General features: G+C 37.1%; 3 protein-coding genes across 3 annotated transcripts; 1 reads left to right on the forward strand and 2 right to left on the reverse strand.

Moving 5' to 3' along the window:
* Positions 1-60: 60 nt before the first annotated feature.
* Positions 61-2,120, reverse strand: LOC141902456 (uncharacterized). The gene is made up of 3 exons (XM_074790189.1): positions 1,708-2,120; positions 920-991; positions 61-810 (listed from the first exon to the last, which is right to left on the reverse strand). Exons 2-3 carry the CDS (start codon positions 966-968, stop codon positions 335-337), a joined length of 525 nt encoding a protein of 174 aa, XP_074646290.1. The 5' UTR covers positions 969-991; positions 1,708-2,120; the 3' UTR covers positions 61-334.
* Positions 2,121-2,922: 802 nt separating this feature from the next.
* Positions 2,923-6,076, forward strand: LOC141902340 (uncharacterized). Its single transcript, XM_074790014.1, has 8 exons — positions 2,923-3,133; positions 3,213-3,262; positions 3,382-3,452; positions 4,047-4,274; positions 4,624-4,800; positions 4,889-4,984; positions 5,071-5,185; positions 5,436-6,076. Exons 1-8 carry the CDS (start codon positions 2,994-2,996, stop codon positions 5,732-5,734), a joined length of 1,176 nt encoding a protein of 391 aa, XP_074646115.1. The 5' UTR covers positions 2,923-2,993; the 3' UTR covers positions 5,735-6,076.
* Positions 6,077-6,653: 577 nt separating this feature from the next.
* Positions 6,654-13,247, reverse strand: LOC141901898 (dnaJ homolog subfamily A member 2-like). The gene is made up of 9 exons (XM_074789461.1): positions 13,150-13,247; positions 12,489-12,660; positions 12,294-12,408; positions 12,116-12,196; positions 11,621-11,754; positions 11,111-11,253; positions 10,588-10,786; positions 8,677-8,804; positions 6,654-7,980 (listed from the first exon to the last, which is right to left on the reverse strand). The coding sequence occupies exons 1-9, from the start codon at positions 13,216-13,218 to the stop codon at positions 7,795-7,797; spliced, it is 1,227 nt and encodes a 408-aa protein (XP_074645562.1). The 5' UTR covers positions 13,219-13,247; the 3' UTR covers positions 6,654-7,794.
* Between the last annotated feature and the right edge of the window lie 62 nt (positions 13,248-13,309).

Here is a 13,309-nt window from a genome sequence, read left to right on the forward strand (position 1 = left end):
CCGAATGAACTCGAGAAAACTAATGGTTGACATCACTCATAGCTTTATTCACAGATCGCACTAACTAATTCAGAAACGTCCAGCGTGATCGACACTGCGACAGAAATAAGGTAGTTCCAACATTTATAAAATAAGAAAAAAATATATGTATAGAAGCAAACTATACGGAACAAAAACGGACCATAAATATGGAGGTTCCTATTAACGCGCCGGGCAGCGGCCGTCATCGGGTTCCACCACTGAACAACTAATGGTTACAGTAAAGCACTATCTGTTGCTGCTGCCCATCTCACATTTATACGTCATGTTTCTGCTATACGGAGTTTCTATTATTTTAACCGTGATAGTTTGATGTGGTGCTTGCGATATACGACGCGAAGAAAATCAGATAAATAATCAAAACGGCGATCCACAAAACATGTAAGGCGATACCGCAGCCTAGAGTTATCATACACCATCGACGAGCTTCCCTGGAGAGCTGCTGAGCTCCGGGTCCATCTCCTCGCCTTATAGCATCCCTAACTTCTGTAGACTTTATAACAGCCACGATACCTAACGGCCAAAAACAACACAATAAAACTAAAATCGCCATCACCAGATAATCCGACGGTGGATTAGCGAGAGGGGCTGCCTGGGCGACGATAATCTGTTGATTACCAGGTGCGTAATATCCAACAGGTTGGGCGGCGTATTGGACACCTTGAGGTGGATATTGTCCACCTTGAGGTGGATACTGTCCACCTTGAGGTGGATATTGTCCACCTTGCTGTGGTGGATATCCACCCGGTGGTCCACCATACTGAGGGGCCCCTGAAACAGAAAAATACAAATATTTTATCTACAGCGGGGAACTCTATATTGAAAACCTTGTTGAATTAATTATAGAGGATTGTTTGGAATATCAATTAGCGGACTGTACCTGGTGGAGGCTGGTTGTACGGTGGAGGTGGTTGCTGTTTATCCGACATGTTTACTATTGATTTATATCAACCTGAAATACAAAACAAAAGAAGATAACAATTTCATAACTGGCTATGGAAAGAGACAGAGCGTGGTAAATTATTGCTGGTTATTCTAGATGCTCAGATAATTGTCCATTTCTTCGGATTCTCTTAGGACTGGACACCAAAACGCCTTTTAAAGGCTTCACGGACTAGACCTAGGAAGTAATTGCCCCCTAACCCCCCCCCCCCCCCACCACATACTCTCAGCTTCCGGGATCCGCCTCTGTAACTTACCCTTAATTAGAGAATCGAAACGTGACATTTGGGGTGACGGTTTATATATACAAATGATAAGAACACTTCAGCTTTATATTATCAGAGTTGTCATGGATACTGCAAATATTATTCAGTCCCCTAGCGAGCCGAGCACTGGTCATAGAGATTAATAAATACATGGTACCGTGTTTAGAAAATTGAGTTTTGTGGTTGTATTTTTCATTATATTGTTCACTAGAATATCTATGAACTCGTTCATACATTAAATGTATCAAATGTATTTTCTAAAACTACGTGTGCTGTGTGTAAAAAGTGAATTTATAAAATGTTTAGACTACACTTTATGTATTTTAGTTATGTTTTAAAATAATGTCATTCATTATTACATCAAACGATTAAATGGGAGAGATAGGGAATAATGGATTTAATTTTCATGCGCTTATATTACAGATACGGTTACTCCAACACGTACATCTTGGATACTTACATCAAGATCGAAGCATAAAAATCTCATTGATTTTATTGACGCTTTTCTGATCAAGTAATTTCTTAACTTCCTCTGCGAAGATTCGATTTTATTCCGAAAGAATAGCGATATCATTCAAGTGTTGCTCTAAACATAGCATTCCTCGTATAAATAATTCCGTTTTGGATGTGTTTTATATCTAGCGACGGTCGTCGTTCTCTCGACTCATGTGCGCTGTAGATCACGGTATTCGCCACAGCTACCAGCAGTGCCGCGACAGATAGTGAGTACAGCTGCCGAGACGGGGAGTTGTGCGGCTGCTATCACAGCTTGGGAAGCTTTTGATAACTTGATATAATATGACTAATCAGTGGTTGACGGTTGTTTTGTATATTGCCCCATGTTTCTTAAAAACCAACTGTTGAATCTAGATGTTTATGTTATAGATTTCCGACCCTGCAGGGAACAGCTCCTGACAGCGGCCAATCGTATCTGAACAGTGCCGTCGCTCTGTCGGGTTGTCATAGTAACAAATATGTGCGTTCATCTTTTTATCAAGTGGATTGTGCGAGTAGTAAACTCAATTGTGCTTGAGGAACGTGAAATCCCATAATCGTGGAGAACAGACTTCACAACCCGGCATCATGCACTGACGATGTGTTAAATAACGGCTAAATGGTCTTACGGGTATTCCTAACGTGATTGAAAGGGTCCAGTACGAAATGTATCGATCTTGAGTTGAGGATTTGGTCTCCAGGCCGAGAGACAGACTGGTTGGGTCATCCACGAGACGACACTAGACACCACTGAGTCAAGAGGACACGGGCCGTGGTGTCACTGATCTGTTATCGGGAATTGAACCAGGGAACATACATGCAACCAAAGCAACTCTACTCCAAGGTCTTGAAATTACTTGTAGTTTTATTAAATGGACCCCCTGAACTACGACCCGCCTGTGCTTGTTGAGTTGGAGGCTCGTGAGTCAAACTGCGAGTTCCAATGTTTTCATTTTAGACAAATTCAAATCATAACTGTGGAACTGTATCCGGATCCCGGTGTTTTGGATGAGCTTTATTTTTCTAATCAGTTTGTGTATATTTTTGATGTGAGGATCTGATGACTGCGGCGAGTTTCAGCAGCCCGCCAGAACCCCGCAGGACGTTCAGGCCTCCAGCTGGTGCTGCCACGATCCCAGCCGCGGCATTCAATCGGGGTTCCAGCTAGTGCTGCCACATACACGTTGCTATTTGTAAACAACATGGCGGATCATACCGATTGAGATATTTGTAAATAAATGCTCGTTAAACATGAATAGATCACGCCAAGGTAGTGCAAGTTCTGAGACAATGCAAGATATCGTACTCTTACAAGATGAACTATCCAAGAGTAAAATTGAAAATCAGAAATTGAACAATCAACTGGCTTGTTTGATATCTCTTGTCCGCAAGTAAGCAAATCAATTCGATTCGATCAGTCATGATTATTTGACTGAGATCTTCAAATAATTGTTTTTTTTCACATCACAGAGCATGGACTGGAGACAAGGAGTCAGCTGTACATGTAGCTAATATTGTAGGTAAGCATTCACCACAAACTCAAACTCAGCTGCTGCCTGAGCCTGAGGAGGACTGACTGAATCTGAGCGAATTCCTTTCTGAAATAAATTTCCACCACAATAATGATTTATATTTCCAGGTGTGGCTCCACCAGATTTAAACATGGAAGAAATTGACGGATCGAAAGTAGCTTTAACGGCAAAACCAAAAGTAAGAAGTAAACCATGATTTAAATCAAATGTGAATTCATCTAAACTAAATTCTACCTTTCCTACAGCAGGACTTTTCAAGTTGGCCCTTCTCAAGTAGGACCTTTAGAAACCGTAAAAATATGTCCGACTTGAGACATATCCGTAAATTGGATGTGATGTATTTCATAAAAGTTGAACGTTTATCTGTGTTGATAGGATCAGACTTGAGCATAGTCACTGTATTCATCAATTGAGTCTGGAGTTTATATTCATTTTAATTAGATACCTGTAGGCCCTATATACTACTTAACCCTTTCAGTGCTGACTAATTAATACCCAATAGCGCTGGAGATAATTTGAAAATTTTTAAGAATTCCACCCTAGTGTGTTGAATAACGGAAATACCACTATAGTGCGTCTACACCGCAGTGAGGTCTATCGTTAGTTACTAGTATTTCACTATGTTTGACAGATGCTGCCATTTTTCAAGAGAGATAATTACTAATTACAACAATACAGTGCAGTGTACTAGCAAAATCTATAACTGATTTATACACCGCACTGCGGTGTAGACACACTGAAAGGGAATACAGATTTTGTGATTTTGTTTCAGCCTCAAGCTCTGAATCACTGGGCTCGGTTAACTATTGGTTTACTCAATCGTCAATACAAACAACTGGAAGATGATTTACAGATCCATCAGTATCAGTATTTAGAAGATAGAAACGATTATTTAAACGATCAAATTTACGAACATCAACAAATGATGACGAGACCAAATACGGCTAATCGTAATCGATATCAGGATGTTATGGATCGAATAATGCGTCCTCAACGACCTGTAAGTCATCATCTTATTAGTCATCTATATTTTTGAGTCATAAGGACTCTGCAGTGGCGATCTAGGATTCCACTCGTAGCCCGATCCACCAGGTGTCACTAGTCTGTATTCAGACATCAATGCCAGATTTCTTCTGAGATTCAATTATAGTTGTTCTATATTTGAATCCTAAAGTTAAATTTGATTTCATCAAGATGTTTTATTTGGAGGAGGTTAAAAATCTAGATAAGTTAACCAAGTTTTGATTAAGTTGTCCTGTTGAGACCAACAACAATCTCATTCAAAAGTCCCAGCTACAACTGCTTAGACATGTTTTACTGTAATATTGTTATCTGTATTAAAATTTCAGCCTACTGCAACCGCTGGGTCAATAGAACGTCCAGTATCTGGAACAGTTAATAAGAAAAAAGGGGTGATAGGACATCTGTATCGACAACCTAAACCCCCCGACAGTCAAAATGACGTCACCTGGGGAGATTTATTTATCAATGGTGGAAAAAGCCCATCGCAGAAAACTAATGTGAAGGTTTGTTTAGCGATGAGTAATTTCTGATTGTTAACAGAACTGATTGTTAACAGAACTGATTGTTAACAGTTTTAATTTTGAATTACAGACATTTGAATTCCGTCCAGTGAATCATCACAATTACAGCAGTTTCACTCCCGACACCGATCAATACAGTTACAATGATCCCGATAGATATTCTAAGGTAATTAAAACAACAACTTCCCTGATTCTGTCTAAAGATAAGGATATCTGTTATATATTTTTTACGACTGTTTTGTTGTTTTTTAGGTCGATTTATTCGCGTTGGATTCGATTTTATCCGAAAGCAATCGCAAAGTATCGAACCTCAGTCAAAAAACTTTGCAAAATAACGACAACAAGAGATCGAGACCAAAAAGTTCAGGTCAGTTTTAAACCTTCAAATCATTGAATTTAACAATAAATTGGTCTTGTTTCTCATTTCTGCTGCGCTTAAAAGTTGACCCGGCCGGTCGCATATATCTACCCCATACATTACTTTTTTGAAATCATGATGAAACTAAAAATCCAGAACCGGCAAATTTTTTTGCAGTTTACAAAATGACACTTGACAGATTAGGAGAATTTCATTTTAGTCTAGAACAAAAACATCTATAATCTATCTTGTATTTTAGTTATCATCCGACCGAAATCCGGGCGACCGTTGAAATACGAGACAACTCGTCCGGTAACATCTCACCCCGGTAACAGAGTCCATTTCAAAGCCGACGATGAAACCGATCACAATACACCGCCTAGTGGCGTAACGCGGAAACAGAGAGCTCAATCGGCGATCACGAGAACGCGGCCGGTTGAAATCGATGAATTCGAACAAGATCAAGAGAATCTGGCTACGATGGAAGAACAGTTCCGCAACACAGCTTTTCAGTTACAGAAAAAAATCGGCATTCGCGATAACGGATTAGTTTTATGAGCTGTTCACGAAAAAAACAGTTAGTAATTAGTGCTAAAGATCAGCAGCAGCTTTAACTGATCAGATCCGGCCATGAATAATTACATGTAATGTTAGACTATAAAACTCGGTGCTAGGTATCAGTCACCAGACAATAGCCAAACTTTACCTGAACTTTACCATGTTCAGAGTGATATTTGTATCATAAATAATCAATAGTTGTTTTAGCCAGATATATTTCTACGTAAAATGCCAAAATTTTACTATTTATTTTTAAGATAATTACTGTATTGCGCAGTCCAGTACACGGCGAAGTTCTGTTTAAGTCTTCTATTTATGCATTTTGTAACCATTGCTTCTAATTGTGTGTACGTGTATTTCACATTAGTGAATTTAAATAAATATCACTTGCATAAAAACTTTTTTTACGTTGTTCATCACAGGACTTTCATTCTAGAGCATCATGGATATTAATCTAATTAATACAGAGGACTTGAATTAATTGGAGCCAATTGTTTCAGTTAATTATAAGTTATGTTAGTTCAGGTAGACCATCAGTAACCATAAATTAGGGCCTAAACAAATTTTCTCCAAAAACGTAGCACTTGCGTAGACTTGCTACAAACCAGGTTAGACAATAGAATTTAATTCACGTTCTGTTGCAAAGGTTCTAAGATTTGTGTCCGAGTTTAGAGATATTTCGAGTTGAAAACAAAAGTTTAAGACAAGTCAGAAGTCTACTGTCACTGAAAACTTGCCATGTTACAAGTCATCATAGTTGAAACTCAATCATACGACAAAAACTTAGAAAATTCAATCAAAATACAAGTGAAGTAGAGACGACTTATCGGTTGCAAGTTTGTCTAATTACATTCACGCATCGTCACACCAGCAAATAAATCCTAAACGTTTAAACGAATGAAGCAGGAAATTGAAAATCTGTTGTTCAATACCTTGTTTATTAATCGATCATTTATACAAATAACACGTGTTTAAGATTTACGCGTAAAACTCGACCCTAATCATTGACAATATGTCGCAATCCAGTCTCAGCATTGATTAACAAAGTATTCACTTTGTAAAACGAAGTGTGTCTATATAATGTTCTTTAAGGTGGAAAAAAATAAAATCACAAATTACAGTTAAAATAGTAAATGGTGTATGATTCATAAAGTCGAACACAACCCGTGTCCGAACAGCAATCTAGTTTTATCATAGTTCCGTTTATCTTGTCATTTAACATTTCAAATAACTTCGATCTATCGTAATTTTATATTAGGATAGTTCAGAATGTTTACCGTTACTAAGCCACGATCACACAGAGACTATTTGACCCGGCCTTTTCAGAGAGAGAGAGAGAGAGAGTGCGTTCACATGTAAATCACTCAGTACTTATTCTAAAATGCTATCACAGAATGAATGATGCTGTGTGAGGGCCACGAGTTAGCATTTACACGTAATAATTCAATCTGTGCGAACAGTTGGCCCGGGCCAAAAATACTCGCGTGACCGTCGCCGTAGAGAATCATGAGCTCAAAACAGCAACACAACTATTGCACAAACATGGCGATCACTGAGGGCACTAGGTCTAGCGGAACAAACCAATGTCTTTTTTACCCATTGTATAAAATATTAGTTCAGAGCGATATTTCAACTGTACAATGCCCCTGACGATTCAACCTGTTTCTACTGTGTAACTGAGGAAACCTGAATTTGATTTAAGATATGGATATTCATTTTGAGGAGCACATATCACTGTCGTACAGAGAGGCAACACGCCCGCCGAGAGCCGATTATCGTCCATCAACGCAAGATACTTTACAAATTTTGTTCAAAGATTTACATTATGTAAACGGACACAATATGCACAACATACATTAAACTTACACAGTTAGGAAATCATCTTCCCCTCACGACCTCATCTCCCCTCACGACCTCATCTCCTCCCCTCACCTCATCGGGGAACATTGAAGTGAACAATGTCTGGTGTTGTCGTCGGGGAGGGATTTGTTTTTGAAGTTTTCTCACCGATTTATACTTAAATATTGTTACTATTAATGTTTAATTGAATTTATTGAATCCTACTGATGAGCGCATTGTACGCGAGGTCCGTGCGCTCCTTCGTCATCGTCGTCTTCATCATACGCGTTTCCTCCTCCTCGTCGGTCGTCGGTATGAGGATCGTAGTCGTCTAAATCGACCTCTTCCACGTGTTCTCCTTCTGGCATCTCAAATTTCGGTCGATTCGGTAACAATTTTTCCAAAGCCTGAAATAAAACGTTTAAATGTAGATCAATGTGATTAATACCCAGCGTGGTAGAACAAGTCAAATCTACAGGAGAAATAGAGGTTTAACTTGGTTACAATAAATCAGAGGTTCCTTAGATGTAAATTCATCAGTTAGAATCAGTACATCAAAATTATCCATCATTTTTAACCGTGTGTCCCACCCCCAGTGCAACATTAGATTTCAAATGAATTCTAAAGAATTCTATCAATTCAAATATTTTACAAGAATCATGGCAGTTTTCAGAGGTTCCTTAGATGTAAATTCATCATAGAATCAGTACATCAAAATTATGCATCATTTTTCACCATGTGACCCACCCCCAGTCCAACATTAGATTGTAGATGATAGATTTTTAAGAATTCTATCAATTCAAAAGTTTTACAAGAATTATGGCAGTTTTCAGAGGTTCCTTAGATGTAAATTCATCATAGACTCAGTACATCAAAATTATCCATCATTTCTACCAGTTGCCGCATCCCGCTCCAGTTTTTAGAAAATATATATTCATAAATTTCAATAATTCATAGATTTAAAAGAATCATGGCAGTTTTCAGAGGTTCCTTAGATGTAAATTCATCAGTTAGAATCAGTACATCAAAATTATCCATCATTTCTGCCATGCGTTGATACCGAGACTTGCCCTTAAAATCAATATGAAATATATTTTGCGTACCTTCAGATTTTTTGAATCGGTGAAATTCTTCGCCGGAAAAACTATTGAGAATTTGATATAAAGATTTCCTTTTTCGAATGGGTTTCGATGAATTGGCATACCTTCTCCTTTTACCATTTTAACAGCACCTAAAACATTGTTGTCAGAACAGAGTTAAAATGAAGCATGTAATATGGGCAGCTGTCGGCTTACACTGTTATCTGCCTAGTGTTAGGGGTCATGATATGGCAGTTTTCAGAGATTCCTTAGATGTAAATTCATCAGTTAGTATCAGTACATCATAATTATCCATCATTTCTACCAGTTGCCCCACCCCACTTCAGTTTTTAGAACATAAATATTCATAAATTTTATATAATTCATATGTTTTAAAAGAACCATGGCAGTTTTCAGAGGTTCCTTAGATGTGAATTCTTCATTAAGAATCAGTACATCATAAATATCCATCATTTTTCACCATGTGTCCCACCCCCAGCCCAACATTAGATTGTAGATGATAAATTTTAAAGAATTCTACCAATTCCAATATTTCAAAAGAATCATGTTAGTTTTCAGAGGTTCCTTAGATGTAAATTCATCAGTTAGAATCAGTACATCAAAATTATCCATCATTTCTACCAGTTGCCCCACCCCACTTCAGTTTTTAGAACATAAATATTCATAAATTTTCAATAATTCGAAATTTTTAAAGAATCATGGCAGTTTTCAGAGGTTCCTTAGATGTGAAATCTTCATTAAGAATCAGTACATCATAAATATCCATCATTTTTCACCATGTGTCCCACCCCCAGCCCAACATTAGATTGTAGATGATAGATTTTAAAGAATTCTATCAATTTAAATATTTTACAAGAATCATGGCAGTTTTCAGAGGTTCCTTAGATGTAAATTCATCAGTTAGAATCAGAACATCAAAATTATCCATCATTTCTACCAGTTGCACCACCCCACTTCAGTTTTTAGAACATAAATATTCATAAATTTTCAATAATTCGAAATTTTTTAAGAATCATGGCAGTTTTCAGAGGTTCCTTAGATGTAAATTCATCATAGAATCAGTACATCATAAATATCCATCATTTTTCACCATGTGACCCACCCCCAGCCCAACATTAGATTGTAGATGATAGATTTTAAAGAATTTTATCAATTTAAATATTTCACAAGAATCATGGCAGTTTTCAGAGGTTCCTTAGATGTAAATTCATCAGTTAGAATCAGTACATCAAAATTATCCATCATTTCTACCAATTGCCCCACCCCACTTCAGTTTTTATAACATAAATATTCATAAATTTTCAATAATTCGAAATTTTTTAAGAATCATGGCAGTTTTCAGAGGTTCCTTAGATGTGAAATCTTCATTAAGAATCAGTACATCATAAATATCCATCATTTTTCACCATGTGACCCACCCCCAGCCCAACATTAGATTGTAGTTGATAGATTTTAAAGAATTCTATCAATTTAAATATTTCACAAGAATCATGGCAGTTTTCAGAGGTTCCTTAGATGTAAATTCATCAGTTAGAATCAGTACATCAAAATTATCCATCATTTCTACCAATTGCCCCACCCCACTTCAGTTTTTATAACATAAATATTCATAAATTTTCAATAATTCGAAATTTTTTAAGAATCATGGCAGTTTTCAGAGGTTCCTTAGATGTGAAATCTTCATTAAGAATCAGTACATCAAAATTATCCATCTTTTTTCACCATGTGACCCACCCCCAGCCCAACATTAGATTGTAGATGATAGATTTTAAAGAATTCTATCAATTTAAAAGTTTTACAAGAATCATGGCAGTTTTCAGAGGTTCCTTAGATGTAAATTCATCAGTTAGAATCAGTACATCAAAATTATCCATCATTTCTACCATTTCTATCATCTCTATAAAGTGAACTAACCTGGTTCTATTACATCTCCTGGAGGTGATTTAATAACTAGATCTCGTCCGTCAAGATGTTTGATCACAAATTGGAATCCGCATAAAGCCTCGGTGAGACCTAGATTATATGTACATGAAAGATCGCAACCATTTCTTGTGTAAGTATCATTTTCTTTCTGTTGTAAAACGATGATTACGTCACCAGCTTCCATCCCAGGCTAGAAATATAACAAGTACATGATTTATTTACCGATCTGCAGGTAATCTGGAATCCCCTGGAAATTCATCAGGGTGGTCACTTATATTTGAATTGCTTTTTCCTTAAATTTTCCCTCACGTTGTTTCCCTGACTTGGTCTACTAAGAATCCAATCAATGAACGCAGCCAAATATGTGAAACATAGACCGAAACTAATTGATTTTACGCCATTCTAGCGATCTCAACATATATGACAGACTGCAAGAAAATTCTTTGATTTCCCTGAACCACACTAAGGAACATACAAGTGGTCGCTCGACTGATTGAGATGCGGTAGTATTTACCTGCTGATCACCCTCCCCGGGGAATGGTATCTTCTGTCCATCTCTCATTCCTTTGTCAACGTGAACCTCCAATATTTTTGTTTCCTGCGTAACTTTAGCTCCTTTGCATTCTTTGCATTTGTCTTTTTCGTTGATTACCTCTCCTACAAAACAGTGAATTATAGATCAGTCTATAGTGTGTGTGTGGGTACACAACACTAAACAGACTTCATTTCATGAAGATGATTGTGGATTTCTGGAAATTTTACAAATTTCACTTCATTACAATTAACTTTTTTCCATATATTTCACGTCAAGGAACGATTACATAAGCAGTTCACTGATCACAATCTGGACAGATTCAAATAAAATTTCTTAAACTTTTAACACAACATGAAATTCTGAGCTCTGTAGAATACGCCATAAAAAGGGGATCGAAATATTTATTAGACAGTTTTCTTGACATTTTTCACACATTTCCAAGTTTTTTTTTTCGAAATCCTTTTCATTCAGTGGAATGGAGATACTTACGTTCACCGTGACACTGAGAACAAACAGATTGCACCTGTTGAACTAAACCACCTCCTAACTGACGAAATGAAACTTTGATTCCACGACCGTTACAAGCTCTACACGAGTGATTAGACCCTGCTTTACCACCAATTCTACCAAACAAAAAAATAAACAACCGTTTTTATGATTTGCATTTAAAATGAACAATATCTTAATCTTATCCCAATGTTCTCTATTTAGAGGGGCAGCAACCAGTCATTCATTCAAACAGTTAAGAATGAAAATCCTTTCTGTGGCTTCTTTTTGTCTCCGATATCTATCAATATAACTCATTACTGTATAAAGCTATTGTCAGCGTAAATATTGATAGAATATTGACATCAACTCAAGGGGCATTAGATATTCTAACAGGTTGACTTTCAGAGGGGAAGGTGTTTAATTGAAAGGGCTGGCGAAACCTCTGGTGGAGACCACTGTAAAACAGTCAAAGCCAATTTGTAATACACAACTTACCCATTACACTTTTTACAAATAACAGTTTTCTTTAATTGTAACTTTGCAGTTTTTCCGTTATAAAGATCTTCTAGCGTGACCCTGTAATTCAGTATCACATTTAGTTAGTTACACAGTGCATCAGGCGCTGAGTTTTAACTGATGATAATCCACGACCTGTTGTGGAAATATTCTATACCTCAGAGGGTGATATGTATCTTCACCTTTACGTTGACGCGATCCACGCCTTCCACCTCCACCCATTCCACCGAAAAATCCACCGAATAAATCAAATATATCCGCACCAAATCCTCCTAAAAAAACAAACACAATTCGATTTAACAAGCCATTCATGAATAGGTATTCAACGTGTAAATTGTTTAAAATCACGTACCTGCTCCACCCCCTCCTGCTCTCTCTTTTAAACCTTCCATGCCATACATGTCATAAGTCTCACGTTTCTCGGGATTCGATAGGACCTCATATGCGAAGCTGATTTCCTTGAATTTTTCTCCGGCCGATGGGTTTTTATCGGGATGATATTCCTTTGCCAATTTGTAATAAGCCTGAAAGTTTAGAAAATCATGAAATAATAATCGATAAAAAACCAAATTGGTAAATATAGATCTCAACCAGTGGATATTATTGATGCCACAAACTCCAATGATATCCAATGACTCCTGTGGACATGGAATGCAGTGAGTGGCGTGAGCTTTTTTAATCCTGACCGCTGGGCTTAACCCTTTATTTCTCAGTTCATTTATAGTAGGTCACTTGATCTTGTCACACATATTCAATTTAAAATATTCCATCTTAAAAGTCAGTAAATTTTGCAAGAGCATGTGCTACGGTTATAAAATCTAAATGTGATACTAAAGTACAGGTTAATTGACATGAAGAATAGTCAGTTAAAAAATCGTTCAAAATTTCGGACACAGCATCGGTTTTCAGATGCAATTTCTGAATGAATGAACCGGTAAATATACAGGTATCCAACTCTAATTACACTAGATATATATAAACATTCGAAATAACGATTTAAGAAATAACTGAACCTTTTTAATTTCGCTGTCCGATGAATTTTTGGTCACGTTCAAAACGTCGTAAAGCCTTGTGTCGTCCATGATGATGAGAAATGAAAGAATGACGTCACGGACGATAACAACGACATCTAGTAACCAAAGCAAACATTAATCCCTTAATTCCTTATCCTCG

The sequence above is a fragment of the Tubulanus polymorphus genome, chromosome 3, assembly GCF_964204645.1.
Source record: "Tubulanus polymorphus chromosome 3, tnTubPoly1.2, whole genome shotgun sequence".
Taxonomy (NCBI): Eukaryota; Metazoa; Nemertea; class Palaeonemertea; order Tubulaniformes; family Tubulanidae; genus Tubulanus; species Tubulanus polymorphus.